Raw genomic sequence first — 19,937 nt, 5'->3', positions numbered from 1 at the left:
GACGGGCCCCAAGCCTCCCGGGCCCTTGCGAACAAGATTCGAACTTTTCCGAACTACGGGCCCCTAGAGCTCTTAAAATCGCGGCTGTACGGTACTATACTGATGTCTTAGTTTGATAGATGTTGCTATATTTTTTTAGTCTATTCAGAAGAATTTGAGTGTTTCTAAGTACCAAGCACTTTGCTATAAATATCTTAAAGAGTCTGTTCATTTTCACAGAGTGGTGGCCCATGGTAAAAACTTAATGTTATATTCAATTCAAAGTCGAAACTGTCAAAAAAATCTTTATTAGTGACCGGTTTCGGCTATTTAGCCATCATCAGACCTTAAAAATAGATATAAATAATAAAACTTATATGAATGTATAAGATCAAATAAAAGATTTAGGATATACAACAAAACACAGATACAAAATTAACTAACAAATAAACATACTAACAAGTTAAAAATTACCTTTGTCAAAAACATCTGTTTGTGATTAATATATAATACATAAATATCTTATTTAGATTCATGAAAGAAAAAGCGAACGCTGCTACGTTTCCCGTTCCCAAACTCCCAACAGCTCCAGTACACAGAATATACTCAATATACTATGCTCCAGTCGACTGCGACCTGCGACGACTGTGACTGGAACAGTCTGACCGGGCGACGGGCTAGGAGCATTTTCAAGGTAATAAAGGAAAATTAATGCATCTCCTGACATCTCTGAAGCAGAGGTCGAACCTTACAAACTTTAAGAATTTACACTATTGCCTGCTATTGCTCCTATTGCTACTCACGAGCGCAGATGTCCTAAACTTGTAAACTGCTCCGAAATGTCACTGCGATTTTCTTGGAACTGGAGCAGTCACATACTGCGACGTTGGTGGAGCTGTGACAAAGTAGCGGACTGCGATTTCACAACCCACCTCTAATTGACATTGACATTTAAATGATGCCGAGAAATAAGAAATTTTTATTGTAGTGTTTTTTAATTAAATCCCATTATTTCTCTTTTAAACGCTTAAATTCATAAATGTATTAATGTGGATTTTTCCAGCAATTGTTTACAAACAATAGTACCATTTTAATTTGATTAGAAAAAGCCCTTTTGTTCCGTTTTCAGAATGATGATGTCTTTAGTGGAGTTACCTTATAAAAGTGAATATTATAAAATTTAACACAAAACTGGAGAAATGAAATGAGTCATTTCTTTCGAGAATGTTACCCGCTCAGCAAGATGTCCTTAACATTGTTCAAGCTAAATTTTTGGCAGCAGAGGTAGTGAAAACTGTATCCTTACTTCATTCAAATTAAATATTACATCCAATAATTCGTATTCATTTTCCTTTACTTTATAGTAGATTCATTTAAATGTTTCAGTGGTGGATGGTCCCTTAGAAAACGATAACAGGATTCTGACTTTAGTTGAATATAACAAGTCCTTTGCATTATTTGTTTTAGTATCATCTCGTATACAGCCCATTAGCTTTTCAGATCTATCAATTGAAAGTGTCATCCCATTAGATCAAAATTTCTCCTTTGGTTTGTATTGCTTTTATTTGATACATTTATTATTTGGTGTAAAACTATTTTGTTGAATAGAAACAGAACCAGTTAGTGGTCAGAATTATGTAATTCTTATTATACGTTATAAGCAAAACAAGTACGAATTTAAAATTGAAATTGGCAAAGAGAGCTGTAATTTTGCTGCAGAAATCATTCATGCAAAAGAAGGTAAAGCATATTATGATCGGTCAAAAATACAAATGTAACAGAGTTTTATAGTTTCCTTAACTGGTGCATCAAATTTCACTTGGCTGGAGAAATACTTTGGAACCATGAATCAAGCAAATAGAAATTCAGAAACTTCTATTTCCGACCAGGTACGCTAAACTTTTATCACAGCCCTAAATCCCAGCAAATATTCAGATTAGTTTAATAGATTAGAATGTTTGTATTGATAAGTATATCAGCAATTCGTATATTTGATAATATAAATGATATTTGGACTTGTTTTAGATAGTAAAACATCATAAAACATAGTGTAATTCATTGTGTTTATAAATCCTTACCCAGTGTTTATACATTTTGTAATTTGACTAGATCTTTTTTTCTGACATATTGTCACATTTACAGTCTGATTTTGTATTAATACGAGAAGGAATGGCTCAAGGACAAGCTTCAATAAATAGGGAATCTATGCTGAAATATCAGATGAAATTAAGGGAACCAGAGTTTACACAGAAACAGGAATTTACGTATGCTACTACAATTTCCCTATCTAAACCTTATTCAAATCAATATAAATATTTGATTTTTTAGTATTTTTGTGGGAACGTGGAATGTTAACGGTCAACCTCCAAGTGCTTCCTTAAAATCATGGCTGAGTGTTGATGAAAAACCTCCGGATCTGTATGCAATAGGTTTCCAAGAGATTGATTTAAGTAAAGAAGCATTTATTTTTAATGATACTCCGAGGGAGGCAGAATGGCAGTAAGTAATTTACTCAGTTTTCTTAAAGATATAGGTAATAATCAATAGTTTTATTTGATTTTTCTTTTTTTAGAAAGTGTGTTATGGATGGAATTCATCCCAATGCAAAATATAGGCTTGTGGCTTTAGCAAGACTAGTGGGTATGCAGCTTGCTGTTATGGTGAATAATCAACATTACCAGTATGTAAAAAATGTTTCTTTTGACACTGTCGGAACTGGACTGTTAGGAAAAATGGTAAATAAAATTAAACATGTACAATATATACAAGACTTACATATCATTATTATAATTAGATAATAATTAGACAAACGAGTAGGTATAGTATGTAGGTGGTATTAAGTTTTTCATCTAATTTTTACAGGAAAGAGATTACCTGTACCGCAAATTAAATTTATATAATGGACGTTTTTTATTGGTAATTATTGTTTGATAATTTATGCAATAATTGTTTTTTGGTGTGTTCTATTTAATAATTCACAAGAATGTCTAATTTAACCTTGAGATTTCATTAGTGTTTGTGCATAATATAATAACTGCGTTTTCACTAAAAGTATTTCTGGTTTTAAACAGTTCATTATATTGTTCAATAGTTTTATGATAATAAGGTTCTTTATTTTAAACTTGATTTTAAATTATATAAATATGAAGTAGACATGTAATAAAGCATTTATAAAATAGAGTAAAACATAGGATACATAAAAGATATTTTATCAGAAAATTAAAGAGATAGGTGATGGCTTTATTGATCTATTGATGAATGGTTAAAAAAATATAAAGCTACAGAGTTTTAAGAACATATAGCTTGCCTTTGAACACATTTTCTATATACAGGGTGTCCCAGGCTGAGCACTGAGCATTCATTAGAAGTTTCTAGAGAACTACAATATCTACATCGGAGATTTTTTGCATATTGTTGTTTCATAACGAGATCTATCAATGAAAAGCATTTACTATATAGCGGCACTTCCGGAAATACCGGAAGTTGACAGCAACTTTCTTATTTTAAACCTTTACCTCCATTTTTTGTTGCATGCTTAAATTTTTTTCTAAAATTTGATGCATTTTAACGTGAAACACTCGATACCTATCATTAACCGATTTTGAGAAAAAAATATTTAAAATTTTTGGACCAAAAAACCTACCTGTCAAAAAAAATTGTATAGCCTAAATGTCAAATTTAGTAGTTACCACAGCCACTGTACTATAAAGAGAAGAGATCAATCCAAGAACGGTAAACTCAAATATGTTTAAATTACCTATACCGCGGCCTCCCCATAAGAGCAATGAGAGAATTTATGTCCCAGTATTGAAGGAGGACAGAAAATCGAGTCGAATGGTTTCAAGACATAGGTTCATCCTTGTTTAGTCAAACAGGAATTTAAGCAGTACCCTCCGTATAGGTAATTTAAACGTATTTGGGTAAACTAATAGGATTGCTCATCCTCATAAGACGTACGTTCGCCTCTTCCCGCGCTTCAGCTGACAGTTGTGACGTCATTGTAGCCCTTGTCAAAGCCTTCGTGGCCTTGTCATGATAGTGTGTATTATTAGTTGCCTATGGTAAAGTTATAAAAATAACAGCTGAGAAATTTTGAGTTAATTATTTTGTCAATTTTAAATGTGAAAAAGGTGTTTTTAAAGTTTTTAGAGCTATAGAGTGTATAAATACGTTCATTTTGTGTTGTGGATTGTGACAAAGTGCTTACTAAGTGCCTACGATATTGTTTATTAATTATTTTAAAGCAAAATATGGAAGTACTCTAAAAAGAATGCTTGCAAAAGGTGATGCTGGGAACTGCTGTTCTTAAAAATGCATTATCCAAGTATTTAATACGATTTATACAGTTAATTTTCTATACTGCATACATATAAGGTGTTTAAACAAATAAACTAAATAATGAACGTTTTGCATTCGGCAACCAATAATGCACGTGTGTGTATTATTGGTTGCCGTATAAGGACTAATAACTAGAGATGAGCAGAAAATCGCAAACTGCGATTTAATCGCAGCGATTGTAAATTCGCAATCGCAACCTGTGATTCCTTTCCATAACAAACTGCGACTTGCGATTGAAACATATATCTGCCGATTTTGGATTTTTAGGCAACCAATATTACACCAGTTGCGATTTGCAATCGCAGTGGGCACGCGAACGAAGAGCTGCGAACGAAAATCACAGCATTGCGATTTTTTGTTCACACCGGCGTTGCATCGACACGGCACTGAGAAGCCGAACGATGAGCTGCGAACGAAAATCGCAATATTGCGATTCTCGTACGCCCCGGCCGGCGCGGCGGCGGCGCGTCTTCAACACGGCAGTGGACAGGCGAACGAGGAGCTGAACGAAAATCGCAGCTCATCCCAGCATTGCGATTGCGATTTTCGTTGGCACCGGCGCGGGAGTGGGCACGCCAACGAAGAGCGGCGATTGCGATTTTCGTTCGCAGCTCCCCAACACATCGGCCTAGACTAGATCGCAAAATCACATTCGCAATCAGGGCCTCGTAATTTTTATGAAGCGTTGGAAAATAGGCTTATATATGTTTATATACCGCATAATATATATATAATTTATTAGTTTTAAATTTTGATAATAGTTTCAGATTTATAATATAATTATGGATTGAGAAGGTTAAAAAATTCTTGTTTTCGGTTATGACTAATTATAGTTACAGTTGCTCCCCGGTAATGATTCAGGTAAAATGATTGATAAGGACAGTTTTGGATTCAAATTATAAAAAATTATCTATTTTTATCCTTTATTTACTAGAAGATATAGAGCACGGAAAAGAAACATCCCTTTTTATTTATTATATTTTGTTATATATTATATTATTATAAACATTTTTATAACAGTCCATAATATAATATAATTTTCTGAATATACTAACAGTTGTGGATCCGCTGCTATGTTAATTTAAATACATCCTTTACAATCAGTTTTTTCATTTTAGAGAAATTTTAAATATAAAATGTGATATTGTCCTTTTATTTATCTAAAAGTTCGAAAGTTTGCACTTGCACTGGACGGGCCATATCAAAGCCGTCGGCGTCGGCTTCTTTTGAGTTACATATAAAGAAAATGTTTTTAAAAGAAAACAAGATAAAATAAACAGTTTTTTTTTCTACTTATCTGAATTAAGGTTGGCGGCAACTTTTTTTATAATAAATTTTTCGTTAGTATACCTACTGTCTAAAAGCACATTCGAATATTTTGAACATTTTATGTATTTTTAATTTCCCTTTTAAATTTATTCGGTCTGTTCTAATCAAAAATGTTTAAAAAAAGGAAACTAAGTTATTTGTGGATTTTTTTTTGGTAGGTAATTGATGAAAATTTTAAGTGCAATATGTGTGCAGCAAAAATATCATAAAAAACACGCACTATAAATTTTAAAAGGCACATGGCATCTAAACACCCAACAGTTTCTTTGTAAGTTTTTATTTAAAAAAAAATATTCCGCTATTTATTCTGTTTTTTATTAGAAATTTTGGGATTGAGCTTCCCAGATTACAGCGTACCAATTTAAAAATATCAAAATCGCAATCGCAGGTTACAGTCGCAGCGATTTATAAATCACAATCGCAGTTTCAACTGCGATTGGAAAATCGCAGTTTTGCTCCTCTCTACTAATAACCATGACAAGGACTACAATGACGTCACAAAGCGAGTAGTTTTCGCATGCACCTGGCGGACACTTTTGGCTGAATGAGCAGTCCTATTAGGTTAACTGTTCTTGAGATCAATCTATCTATTTCAAAGATCAAGTTGTTGAATGTCATATAATATTGGTCGTAGCTATCGTGGGATTGAGCGATTAAAAAATTATCATAAATCATTTTTTCAGATGGAAAACCTTCACTGGCGAATGGGTTTTTCAATTGGTTACTTTTTGATGATACATGTTCCTATACCTAAAATAAATTGTTTTTAGGTTATTTAAGATTTAGCTTTAAAGCGTATATTTTTCATGATTTTATCTAGCTTCCTTTGGCCATTAAGCATTAAGAGAGAGATTCATACATTTTTTAATATGTAATATTATAAATACATTGATAAATACTGCTTACTTAAAACTTTATAAAGTGTATTTATAAAAATATATTTTGTATTTTCGCTCTCTTTGGTGATATCTAATGGTTGATATTATTAATAATATACCGTATGATCGAAAAAAAGGGCGCAATGTTGACATATAATTATATTAATATATAATATAACAAAGTGTCACAATATGACATGGTCAGATATCTTTAAGATATGTGTATTGTTTTATGTCGTTTGACGAAAAAATAAAATCGTTGAATCAAGAAAAATATATGCTTTAAAAATAAATCTTAAATAATTTAAAAACTATTTATTTTAGGTATAGGAACATGTATAATCAAAAAATAACGAACTGAAAAACCTTTTTACTAGTGAAATAAAAAAGTAGGTTTCCATATGAAATAAATGATTGATGATAATTTTTAATCCATGACAGCTACGGCCAATATTATATGACATTCGAACAAAAAAAAAACCTTGTCAAAAATAAATTCACAACATTACCCATAACATAATATTAGTGAATATAGAATCTTTTTGCAGATTAACATACATGTGCGTCGTACACATATGTATACTAAGATGACGTTGATTATGTATACTTCTATGCTGATATATGGGCTGATAGACAGCCTTATATGCTGGTTTGACAGCCTTATATGAGAGCTGACCTCACAGTTTTGTTTTTATACCTGTGTAACCTAAGTGTGTAACGCACATGTATTTTGGTTTGTGAGCAGGGCTGTCATGGTTGATCATCCAACAATATGGCCAAAGTTTGATCATATTGTATATAAATGTGTTATCGTTTACAGGGAAACAAAGGCGGTGTAGCTGTTAGATTGGAACTCCACAACACGTCCCTCTGCTTCGTTAACTGTCATTTAGCAGCTCACGTTGAGGAATATGAAAGGCGGAACCAAGACTACAAAGATATCAACGCCCGTGTTAACTTTAGGAAAAACCCACAAGCTATCAAAGATCATGAGTAAATATATATTCTGTGTTCTTTTGTATGCATTTCCAAATCATTGCTTTCTTTTAGACAAATTTATTGGTTAGGTGACTTAAATTATCGAATAACCGACTTAACAAATACGCAAGTAAAAACGTTGTTGCAGCGAAATGAAATAAATACCTTATTAAGGGCCGACCAACTTAGTCAGCAAAGGGAGAGGGGCAATGTACTTCTTGTAAGTATTTTTTTAAATATCTTAAATTATCTTATAGATTATAGATTATATACTGGGTGCGTCTCAAAAGTGGCTCACCCCTATACCTTTTTTATTTTTTCAGTCAAAAAAACGAGATTCGGTATGTTAGTATGTGATAAATTAGGATTGACTGATGTATTCAATTATTTTTTGTCACTTCCTGTTTCGCCGGAAATGACTACAACTTTTGATTTTTAAATGACACCCTCGGTATTTTTTTCTACTTTATTCGATAGGAAATGGACACCCTGAATCCTGAATAGAATCACATATCATATGTCAACTTTTGACATTTTCGCTTTAAAAAAATCGTATCTTAAATTTCAATCTGGAGTGCCATGGCCGTGTTAAAAACACTAATTTTTAATCAAGGAGCTTTGAGAAAATATATTTGATCGTCTAATGTTTTTGGTGTCTTGTCGTGGTTGGTTAAAAGATGCAAAAATCGTATTTTTAATCATATCTCAATTTTTTCAAATAGAACGAGAGTGGCTCATTAGTATATATTTGGAAACAGCATTTATTTAAGAATAATTTGGTACCACACACTTGGTAGTTCGAGTCAAATTGTCGATACGAATTGCATGTTACAAATTCAAGTAAACTATATGAGAAAATGTCAAAAGTTGACATATGATATGTCATGATATTCAGAGTAGAGATCTGCACGGGCCGGGTAGCCCGAACGGGCCTCAGGCCCGGCCCGGCACGAACCCGGGCCTCGGGCCGGGCCGGTTTCGCACTGCCAATAGGGGTCGGGCCTCGGGCCGGGCCGGTTCCGCACTTTAAAAAAACACAACTTTGCTTCTGTACATGTTTTTGAGACATCCTATACTTTAACAGGTATTTTAAGGCGATATGTTTATGTGAAATTGATAGATTCTCTGGAATCGACAAAGAACTACTTGGAATAATTGTAATTGAAAGGATTTTTGTAATTTTATTTTATCAAATCACGATCCTGCTTAAAGCGATTTGACGTAAAAAGCTGATTTTTGGAAAACAGATTGACTTTAGGGTGTAGAGGTTCGATAAGAAGGGATTTTTCGAAACTCGAATTCTAAGGGGGTGAAACTATCCCTCAAATATTAAAATATTTTTTATTTAAAAACCGGTGAGTTTTTCGGAAAAACTCTTAAACACGTATATTTTATTTTGTTGTTTTACATATTTTAAGATTTTTTTATAAATTTATACAGGGTGTTTCATAAAATATGACCATTGAGTAATCACGATTCTGCTTAAACTGCTTGACGTTTAAAGCTGATTTTTGGCGAACGGATTGACTGTGGAGTGTAGAGGCAGTAGAGGTTCGATAAGGAGGGGTTAAAAATTTAACCCATTAAGTAGTTTTTGCGTGAAAGAGTAAAGAACATCCATACGTACAAACTTTTACATTTAAAATATATGTATCAGATTTTAAACTTGTCTTTGTTAATAAAGACGATTTAATGAAATAAAACAGTTTAAAACTAAATTTCCGGTGAAACAGGAAGCGATAATAGAGTATTGCATGTTACACAATAATAATAAAGCGAAGAAGTAATTTCCGGTGAAACAGGAAGCGATCACAAACAATTGAATACGCCAATCAAACCTAATTTATGTCATATTCTAACGTACCAAGTCTCGTTTTTTTATCTGAAAAACTAAAAAAGTAATAGGGGTGAGCCACTTTTGAGACGCACCCGGTATACATGTATTTCATGAAAAGAAAAATAGATTTGTTATATTATTCTGTTTTCACAATGAGTTATTGAATAAATTATGAATTCATAATACCGTATGATCGAAAAAAAACGGCGTCCAGGTGTTTTTGAAGTGACAATCAATGACATTCTCCATATAATTTTACATATAAAATGTAAGTGATCTTCATTTCATAGCTATCGCTGACGCCGTTTTTTTTTTTCGATCATATTGTATATTTAACCCTTTTCTGGAGCAACAAAAAGCGCATTCATCATACCTGAATATAAAATGTTAGTTACTGATAATGTTGTTATTCTAGCGGGAGAATAAAATATTATGATTTCGAAAAATTCTTGACAATAATTATATTTTAGTTCGTTTATTTATCTTTTTTACGCTGTTAATTCTCACTGACTCACAACTGATTCCGATAAACATATTTATTTGCGGTTTGGTAGGTAACATTGTAATATCATTGACGTATTTTTTATTATTTACCGATGTAGAACAATTTTTGCGACTGGTAACGAATGTATTATATCATTTTATTAATTTTTAACGTGCATTTTAGGAGTGTGTTTTTTTTAGGATTATAGCGAAGGAGATATCACTTTTCAGCCCACTTACAAATTCGACTTACACAGCGATATCTACGATACCAGTGAAAAAGCAAGACCGCCCGCTTGGACTGATAGAATATTATGGAGAGGGAAAGGTATACATCAAATTAGCTACAGGTTAGAGACACAATTTCAAATGTTCATATTAAAATTTAGTTTTATAATGTTTTATTTCATTAAATTGTCCTTATTAACAAAAGCAAGTTTAAAATCTGATATATGTTTTAAGCGTAAAAGTTAAATAACAAATATTGTAATATTTGAGGGGCGTTTTCACCCTCTTGGAATTTGAGATTCGAGAAACCCCTCCTTATCGAACCTCTACTGCCTCTACACTCCACAGTCAATCCGTTCGCCAAAAATCAGCTTTAAACGTCAAGCAGTTTAAGCAGAATCGTGATTACTCAATGGTCATATTTTATGAAACACCCTGTATAAATTTATAAAAAAATCTTAAAATGTGTAAAACAACAAAATAAAATATACGTGTTTAAGAGTTTTTCCGAGAAACTCACCGGTTTTTAAATAAATAGTATTTTAATATTTGAGGGATAGTTTCACCCCCTTAGAATTCGAGTTTCGAAAAATCCCTTCTTATCGAATCTCTACACCCTAAAGTCAATCTGTTTTCCAAAAATCAGCTTTTTACGTCAAAGCGCTTTAAGCAGGATCGTGATTAATCAATGACCAGATTTTTCGAAACACCCTGTATACATTTTTAAAAAATCTTGAAATATGTAAAAAAAACAAATAAAATATACGTGTTTAAGCGTTTTTTTTCGGAAACTTGACCGTTTTTTAAATAAAAAAATATTGTAATATTTGAGGGGTGGTTTCACCCTCTTGGAACTGGAACAAAATGTTAAAAATTTTAAATTTTTAATATTGTATATTTTTTTTAATATTGTTAAAAAATGTTACTTGGGATGCGGACAAAGTCCCGGAAAAAATCTAGTTAAAATATTGGAGACATACACCAAAGTGTATTTATTAGGTTTGTTCCAACACAGAGATTTGTACCGTTCTAGAACGGTCATTGAGATCGCATGCATTGGATTTCTACGCATGTGTCAACTTGGCCAGTTCTGTTGCACCAAAATTAAATGCACGTTGGAACGGTTTCCAAACTGATTTTAGAATCAAATTCATAAATTTCTAAAAACAAATAGGTTTATTATGTATCAATAATTATTGATTTTACTCCAGGTCTCATATGGATTTAAAAATAAGCGACCACAAACCAGTCAGCGCACTATTTAAGTCAGAAATCAGTGTAATCGATCAAACCAAGTTCAGGAAAGTACATGAAGATCTGCTCAAAAAGATGGACAAGCACGAAAACGAATTTCTACCTCAGGTCATGATAGACCAAACCGAAGTTGTATTCGATTTAGTTAAATTTAGAGAACCCCAAGCTAGATATATAATCATTGCAAACACAGGAGTGGTAATTTCTTCAAATATTATTCAATTGTGCATATAATAGCTTTTTCACTATTTTTGTTAGGTGCCTGCAGAATTTGAGTTTATTAAAAAACTAGATGAAGCTTCGTATTGTAAAGACTGGCTTGGAATCTTGCCTTTCTGTGGTAGTATAAATCCTGGTAAGTATGTTTTCAACAATGATAATAAGGAGTTACAATTAAGTCAAATTCTTATTAAAAATTTTGTATCAAAATATTTCGCAATGAATACTGTTTTTAAGCTTCGTTTACGCATATCGTTTTACCTGACAATTTTGCGTGTCAAGTAAGTCAGTCAAAAGAAAGACAGTCTAGAAAACTGAGGGCAGTTCTCTAAAGATAGTCGTCCATATATTATGTTATATTATTATAACCATAACAAGAGAAATTCGCAGCGAATATTTGCAAAAATTAAATCAGTATCACTATTCCCGCCCCCCAAATTTTAAATTATACGAATTTGCAAAATATTAAAATAACTTTCCGTCAATTTTGCCGTCTCTCCGTATTTTTTTGAAATCGACCAATAACAATATTCGCAATTCGCGTATGTATATGAATCTTTAAACGGCTGTCAATGTGTTACTTTATATGTCAAATTCAAATTCATTTATTGGTGTTGCCATACAATAGTATTTACACAGGTCACATTACACAGGATAATAAAAAAAGAAAAAATCAAGCTTAAAAACATAAATAAGTTACTAGTACTAAGTTAAAAATAATTGTATATAGACATTAAAACACTAAAACACTAAATAGAATAATGGCATCAACAATTAACCTAAAAACACTAAAATCTAATATTTAAAAATTCCTGGAAGGAATAACAGGAATACCGCATCAGCAGGCTCTTAACCTCAGTCTTAAACCGCAAGAGGGGCATGTCCGCAATTTCCTTGGGTAATTTATTATAAAATTTAACTGCCAGGTACCCAGGTCCATCTTGGCACCTAGTCAGTCGGTGGTAGATTGGTACAAGCCTATCCCTACCCCTTGTCTCATGGTGATGGACTTCTCCATGGACCCTATAAAGGTCTCGGTTCTTTTTTACATAAAGGAGATTTTCCATTATATACACTGACGGGACAGTCAACACACCCACAGCCCTGAATGCCTCTTCACAGTCGGCTCGATAGCCAGGCCCAGCCAAGACTCGCACAGCCGCCCTTTGCAAGCCGAAGATCCTCTTTAGTTGGGCTGTATGTCCCCAGGCGAGAATAGCATAGGAAAAAATCGAGTGGAACAAAGCAAAGTATGCAGTCCTCAGTACAGACCCAGAAACACTTCCTGAAAGGCGACGCAGAGCAAACAATCCCCTTCTAAGCCTAGACGCAACCCCATCAACATGCTCATGCCACCGAAGCAGAGGATCAATCTGCACTCCCAGAAACCTAATACTCTGGACATCTGCGTTTACTGTTTCTAAGTCCCTAAGAGAGAAAACCATCCTATTGGTTTTGTCAGGATTCAGGAGCAACCTATTGGCACAAAACCATGCCTCAACATGGCCCCGCACTACCTCACTCCCCTCCATGGCACCCTCCAATGAATCAGATGAGAAGGCCACTGTTGTGTCATCAGCGAAAAGTGTAAATTTAGATGATGTAAATTTAGATGGTAAGTCGTTGATATATATCAAAAATAGAATTGGTCCGAGCACTGAGCCCTGGGGCACTCCAATATTAACATGACTCATCGCTGATGACTCCCCACCGACCCTCACAACCTGAACTCTAGAAGTAAGATAGAAACGCATGAAATTAATACTATCCAGACTAAAATTGTACCTTTCAAGCTTCCGTAACAGTATGTCATGTGGTACACAATCGAATGCCTTACTCAGATCGCAAAATAAGGTCCCTGTAAAGTCAAGACTATCAAAAGACTCCAGAACACAAGACACAAGGTCCAGGATACCAAGAACCGTATTCCTATTTTTTCTGAAGCCAAACTGGCACGGTGTAAAGAGATTATTGCTCTCGAAGAAATGCGTTAACCTGGAAGCAATACACTTCTCAAAGATCTTTGAGATGATAGTCAGTAGAGAGATGGGCCTAGAATTACCAGGATCTTCAGGGTTGCCTTTTTTAAAAACAGGCGTTATTTTGGCAATCTTCAGTGCATCTGGAAAAGTGTTTTCTCTGAAACTCTGATTAATAAGTTTAGTTAGAGGACCTATTAGTTGGTTTTTAACCGACTTGATGAGCATTACATTGAATCCAAACACATCAGAGCTATGCTTATTTTTCAGGCCGTCAATAACATCTCTGATCTCAACAGGTGATACGCCAGAGAAAAATAATGGGGTCTCACTGACAGCAAAATCATGCACGAACTCAAGAGGATCAACCTGAGATGGTGGTATTAATTCTACTATATCATGAGCAATATTGGTGAAGTAGGTGTTAAATGTATCCGCTGTTATATCACATTTTTGATCGCACTTCTTACTGGATCCTCTATGCTGGTCAATGATTTGCCACACAGCTTTTGATGGGTTTCTAGATCCGGCAATAATGCGATCACATGATCTAACTTTGGCTTCCTTAATGGCGTTTCTATATTGTAATTTATAGTTTTTGTATTCCGGTTTTATCCGTGCATGATCATGCTGTCTACTCAATTCACCAAGTAGTTGTAGATGACTACGCATGGCCCTTAAGTGTTCATCAAACCAGCTGATATTAAGACCCTGGTCAGACCTGACAATATAGATTTTCTCAGGGAACGACTCATAATGTCTTGACTCAACAGGTAAAACTGACAGGTAAAACGATAAGTGTAGACGGGGCTTTAGATACTTTCGGTTTTCGTCACCCATTTTTTGGATTAACATCTGTTTGTTAGATGTTTACAACCTATATGAATTGACATGACATCTTATGTTTTTCCTCAGTATACTCTTTAAAGGAACACAAATTGTTTTGCTAGAATTAGTTGATTTAATTTGTGTACCGACAGATTTTAACACAAATAGGTTACATCAGAAATGATGATGCTTAAAATTCGTTATAATATGAGTTGGAATTTATACTAAGTTTTGCTGATGATGTTTCTTATATAATTTTTCTTTTTAGGTGAAAAATGCGATGTAAAATTAGAAGTAAATTTAGAAACAGATCTAGAATCAATCTATGACATTTTAGTGCTTCACTTAAAAGGAGGGAAAGACATGTTCATAACCGTCACAGGCAACTGTCAAAAATCGTGCTTCACGCAGTCTCTTTCGTCGCTAGTTAGAATTCGAGTACCTATAATGCAGTCTAACCCTCAACAATATAATTTAGCTGTAAGAAACTTAACATTTTTTGAATTTTATAACTTAAATTTTATTCTTGTAGCGAAACAACCAGTCTCCAATACTTTATTCAGTGCCAAGAGAATTATGGCTTTTAGTAGATCATTTATATAGGCATGGCCTAAAAACGAGAGATCTGTTTGAGTCCAGCGCCCTTCATGAGGAACTAATAAGGATCAGGGATTGGATGGATTTTGGATCACAAGACCCATTACGTATCCTTAATTATTATTTTTGTTTAATTTTAATTAGTTTAGTTTTTCCTTAATAAATATTTTTAGCCGGGACTCCTCAAGCTGTAGCAGAAACTTTTGTCTTATTTCTGTCATACATCAAAGAGCCTATTATACCATTTGAACTCCAAGATGTGTGTGTAGCTGCAGCTAGTAATTTTCAAAATTGCCGACAGGTTAGTAAAAGTTTTTTTGTTTAAAAATGCATACAAGGGAAAGATTAACAAATGCGAAAAAAATAAGAGGATACTTTCTTTCTTCAAAATAATTCTTAGATTTGCTTACAAAGGTCTTTGGGTACCTTTGAATAAGAAGACTAAGGAAGGAGCATAATGCTATCCATGTATTCATGCGTGGTGGGCGGAAAAAGCTCTCTAGGGTGGGGATCCTTGACAGTTCTGTTTGACGATTCATTTGACACATTTGAATTTGATTTGAAATTTTGTGGATTTGTCAGTCTTTACGGAGCTTATTTTATGTTATTTATTATTTATGAGTGTTATTGTCACATACCAATTGCCATAACTAATACAATAATAACAAATTTGATTATACTCGTATCTGTTTGAATAATTTTAAATTGGCTGTTTATACTAATTAAAGACTTGTGAATAATATCATGAGTGACGAAGAGTATAGTAGTGAGATTATTTATTCTACACTGATAGTTGTATAAAGGTAGTAAATCTAGATGGAAATTGTGGCAGAACTTAAATTAACAGTGACACTATCGGGATTTATCGAAAAAGACTCTAAAATAGTTGGTTGTGTAGCGTGCGGTAGATCTCGGCAAAAATTGAGTGAAATAATGGAACAACTTTTCGCTAGTAAGTGACTATAGGTATAATATACATACGTGTAGTAAACCGATCATTTATGAAATTCACTTAAATTAACTAAATTATATATTTTTCTTGCATTTTAGCTTTTATTTATTACTTGTCAAAGATTTAATGTCAAAGAATTTAGATATGTTAATTTGACTTACCTGCTTCAGTAGCGTATCGGATGTTTGTGTTAATAAATACTTATTATAACTTATCTATTTTTATTACAATTATATATTTTTATAACAATTTTAATAACTACCAACATTTATTCACAACGTAAAATAAAACAACAAATTATTGAGTCTACCCCACGTCTACCCTACATCATAGTTTTACATTTTTTAACTAAAATTAGAACGACACTGATAAACCGGAATTTAAGTCGGCCATATTTGAGGCCCATCGCGGTGTACCTAAGATTTTTGATATGCTCCTTCCTTAGTCTTCTTATTCAAAGTTGGGTACTTATACAGGGTGTCCCAGTATTCCGTGGAAATAGAATTACTATGTATTTTTGAAAGCAAAATTAGTTCATTGGATACAATTTACCTCTATGCAATAGTGCTTCGTTTCTCCGTTAGAGGGCATCAAACTTTCATGAATCAAAATAAACCTACAAATTAATTAATTTACAATTTATGAAGCTTATTGTCAAATACTATTTGTGATTCTAACCTAATTTTCGCCAACTTGATTATTAGGGCACTAGATTTTATGCACTTACATAGTTTAATCTGAAAAAGAATGTTTGGGTGGGGGTAATTTTCATCCTTCCAATAATCCAGATCTTTTGTTTGATTTTAGCGAAAGTCAAATGTTAACGCACTTAGCAAAACACAGATTCCCCAAATCTCATTCAATTCGGAATAACGGTTCTCAAAATATCTTATAAAATGCGTTAACTTTTTTTATCTACGTCAGTGAGTTAAGAAGCTCTTAACTCACGCATTTTGAGTGAGTTAAGAGCTTCTTAACTAACGCATTTTCATAACCGCACTCCTTGTTTAAATGACTAACAAAGAGAAAAAAATATTTTGCACTAAATACCTACTAAATACAAATAAAGGGTTCTATTGATAATAATTTAGATGGTCTGTACTTTGCTATAAATATGGAAATCCTAAATAATACAGGATGTTCAAAATTCTACGCCAAACTTTCTAAAATATAAAATATTTTTTCTTCGTTTTTTTAAATAGTAATCCCCTTAACACCCTGTATATTATTTTTTTCAATAGATGGAGAATTAAAAAATTGACATTTTTTGTATTTAAAGTATTTCAAAATGTTTAACGGTTTCGCAGATATTCCCGGTTTTGTATTTCATATGGCATTTTCCACAGTAAATTTTTATCAAAGCCACCCAATGATTTTTCTCTTGTATTTTATCATTGAAAGCGCCATATGAAATAACACTGCGTGTATCCGGAAAACTATTAAAAATTTTGGAATACTTTAAATACAAAAAATGTTCATTTTTTAATTCTCCATCTAATAAAGAATAATATACAGGGTGTTCCATTTAAAAAAAAACGAAGAAAAATTATTTTATATTTTTGAAAGTTTGGCGTAAAATATTGAACATCCTGTATGATTTATGATTACCATATTTATAGCAAAGTAAGAACAGACCATCTAAAGTAAATATCTAATATAGTTTTGATTTCAGAACAGTTCTTGTATTTTTAATATTTTTTTAAGAAGGGTTTAAAAATATATATTTTTGATATATTTTTTAATACATATCTCTGAAACTATCAAAATAGATTTACTCATATCTTAGGATTATGTAAAGTGATCCGAAAAGAAGCCAAAAATGCAATAATATATAGGGTGTTCCATTTAAAATAAATAATCCAGATCCACCACACTTTTTTGGGCCATCCTATAAAAGTTAAAATATTTCCCGAAAATACATCCTGGTACATAGTTTAGGTTTGCACTTAAACAAAATTCTCAAGTGTTTTATTGTAGGAGCTACAGATGCCCGACGCACTATTGCCGGACCCTGTATAGGGTGTCACAATATTCCTTGAATTATTCCAGTGAATTATACGTCTTAATTTCAATTTTTATATTATTATAATATATTTTAGATGAAAAATGGACCACTTGTGACACATATTTAGATCAATCTTTCAGCTGATAATTACATTATCTTATCCATCATATATTTTTAAAGTTTTTCATTTTAATATTAGATTGAAGTATTTCTAGTCAATTGGACTCGTTTAGGACTCTTAAGTTGTTTGTCCAGATATAGTAGTGCAGAAATTAAGAGACCCACAGCAGTTCAATTGATTTTGAAAATACTAGAGCAGTTTATTTGGTTAATTTTTTACTATTAATTTTTTATTTTCTTTCAGTTACTTATACAAAAACTCAATGACATTCACAGGACAGCTTTCATTTACATCTGTATGTTCTTGCAAGAGCTCTTGAAACATTCAAACGATAATGGTTACGATGCAAAAACATTGGCTTCATTGTTTGGAGATATATTACTAAGAGATTCAATTAGAAATGCAAAACCGCAAGCCAGTAGAGGAAAAGCTAATTTTATGTATAATTTCTTAGTTAATGATTTGAGTGCTTTATTAATTCCAAAGTGAGTTGTTATGTTAGAATATAATAGGCAAAATACATTTGAAAAGCAATAGGGTCAACATGAAGTTGTATAACAGAGAAACATTGTTTGGGTTTATAGAGAATAGAATATTTATGATTTTCTATATCTGTATGAAAAATGACACAAAAATAAGTCATATCAAGTCCAATTTTGTTATAAATTAACATAAAGCTAACCCATGAAATTGAATAAAATCAATTATATATATCTACTATCATTATTTCATGAAACTGAAAACAAGACAAGAATTTGTATAATTTGCACAATAACATTTTGCTTTGCAACTAAAGGTGTATACCAAAACTTACTTTAATTTGTATATATTTATCTAAATTTAAGTATTTATTTTTAGTACCTAGTTGTATACTAATTGCCAGTATTTTTCTATATTAATTTATTGTATTCGAGCATCATTATGAACAAAATAAATTATTTTAGGTATATTTAACTTAGATTTTTATTTACAATAAATAAAAACTTAATAAACATTTTGTCAGCTGTAAGATTCTACACTAAGAGATTTGCACCTTCTCATTCTTACTGAAATAGTTTCTTCTTTTGGTGTAATTTTCAATATTTCCAGTCTTGCTATATTAACAAAATTTGGATTTCTTAAATCAGGTCCTTTAATAAGATCAATTTCATCCCCTTCTCGGACCATTGTACTTTTCTTTAAAATCTTTTCCCCGTTTACTCTAATTTTACTTTCGTAAAACAATGTTTCAATTTTATTTCTCGCCATACCCAGACCACTTTTTAAAATGCCATCAACACGAAGAGATGTGACACTAATATTTATCACTTTAGTATGTTTGTCCTGGTAAACTTCTTCAGAATCATCATCCTCTTCATAACTTTCTGATTCACTCTTCCCACACTGCTTCTTGGGGCCTTTACTTTTGAAACGAATATCATTAAACCTTATAGATGGTTGTTTCAGTAAATGGCTAGTTGTTAAAATTAATGTATGATTATATTGTGTTCTTGATAATATACAAATTTGTTGTAAACAAGTCTTATTATATAATTTTCTGAATGATCTAAACATTTTCCATGAATTTACTTTCAAAACTCCTACAATCAAAACATTGAATAAAAATATTAAAATCCGAACTTTGATAATTTAAATAAAAATATAAAAACAACGACATAACCTATGTTTTTGACAGAATAATTTGTAGACGTAGACACAGATTAAATAAGGTGTTAGAAAACTATTAGAATTGTCGAAATATTAAATATGTAAATATATATTTGTCCAATTAATAAATAGTTCGTCCAATCAAATATTAAAAAACAAGTTCAATAATTGAATTTTACGTATTTACCGATAACGTAAATTCGAAATATGTTAATATTTAAAAATGTCTGATTAAATTGTGTCGCCATCTGTAAGCTATTCCAAAACTTCAATTTCTGCCGTATA

General features: G+C 32.3%; 2 protein-coding genes across 2 annotated transcripts; one reads left to right on the top strand and one right to left on the bottom strand.

Moving 5' to 3' along the window:
- Positions 1-916: 916 nt before the first annotated feature.
- On the top strand, positions 917-18,671 carry LOC115880203 (inositol polyphosphate 5-phosphatase OCRL). The gene is made up of 16 exons (XM_030897341.1): positions 917-1,275; positions 1,347-1,527; positions 1,588-1,719; positions 1,771-1,868; positions 2,122-2,243; positions 2,308-2,478; positions 2,552-2,714; positions 7,345-7,517; positions 7,575-7,722; positions 10,024-10,172; positions 11,262-11,502; positions 11,563-11,659; positions 14,599-14,810; positions 14,863-15,034; positions 15,101-15,228; positions 18,249-18,671. Exons 1-16 carry the CDS (start codon positions 1,204-1,206, stop codon positions 18,492-18,494), a joined length of 2,505 nt encoding a protein of 834 aa, XP_030753201.1. The 5' UTR covers positions 917-1,203; the 3' UTR covers positions 18,495-18,671.
- A 279-nt stretch (positions 18,672-18,950) lies between these two features.
- LOC115880204 (uncharacterized protein C6orf203 homolog) lies at positions 18,951-19,659 on the bottom strand. Its single transcript, XM_030897342.1, has one exon. It carries the CDS (start codon positions 19,557-19,559, stop codon positions 19,005-19,007), a length of 555 nt encoding a protein of 184 aa, XP_030753202.1. The 5' UTR covers positions 19,560-19,659; the 3' UTR covers positions 18,951-19,004.
- Between the last annotated feature and the right edge of the window lie 278 nt (positions 19,660-19,937).

This window comes from Sitophilus oryzae, unplaced genomic scaffold, assembly GCF_002938485.1.
Source record: "Sitophilus oryzae breed Bouriz unplaced genomic scaffold, Soryzae_2.0 scaffold_1620_pilon_pilon, whole genome shotgun sequence".
Taxonomy (NCBI): Eukaryota; Metazoa; Arthropoda; class Insecta; order Coleoptera; family Curculionidae; genus Sitophilus; species Sitophilus oryzae.
The sequence above is the reverse complement of the archived record's forward strand: the minus strand, read 5'-3'. Positions and strand labels throughout refer to the sequence as shown.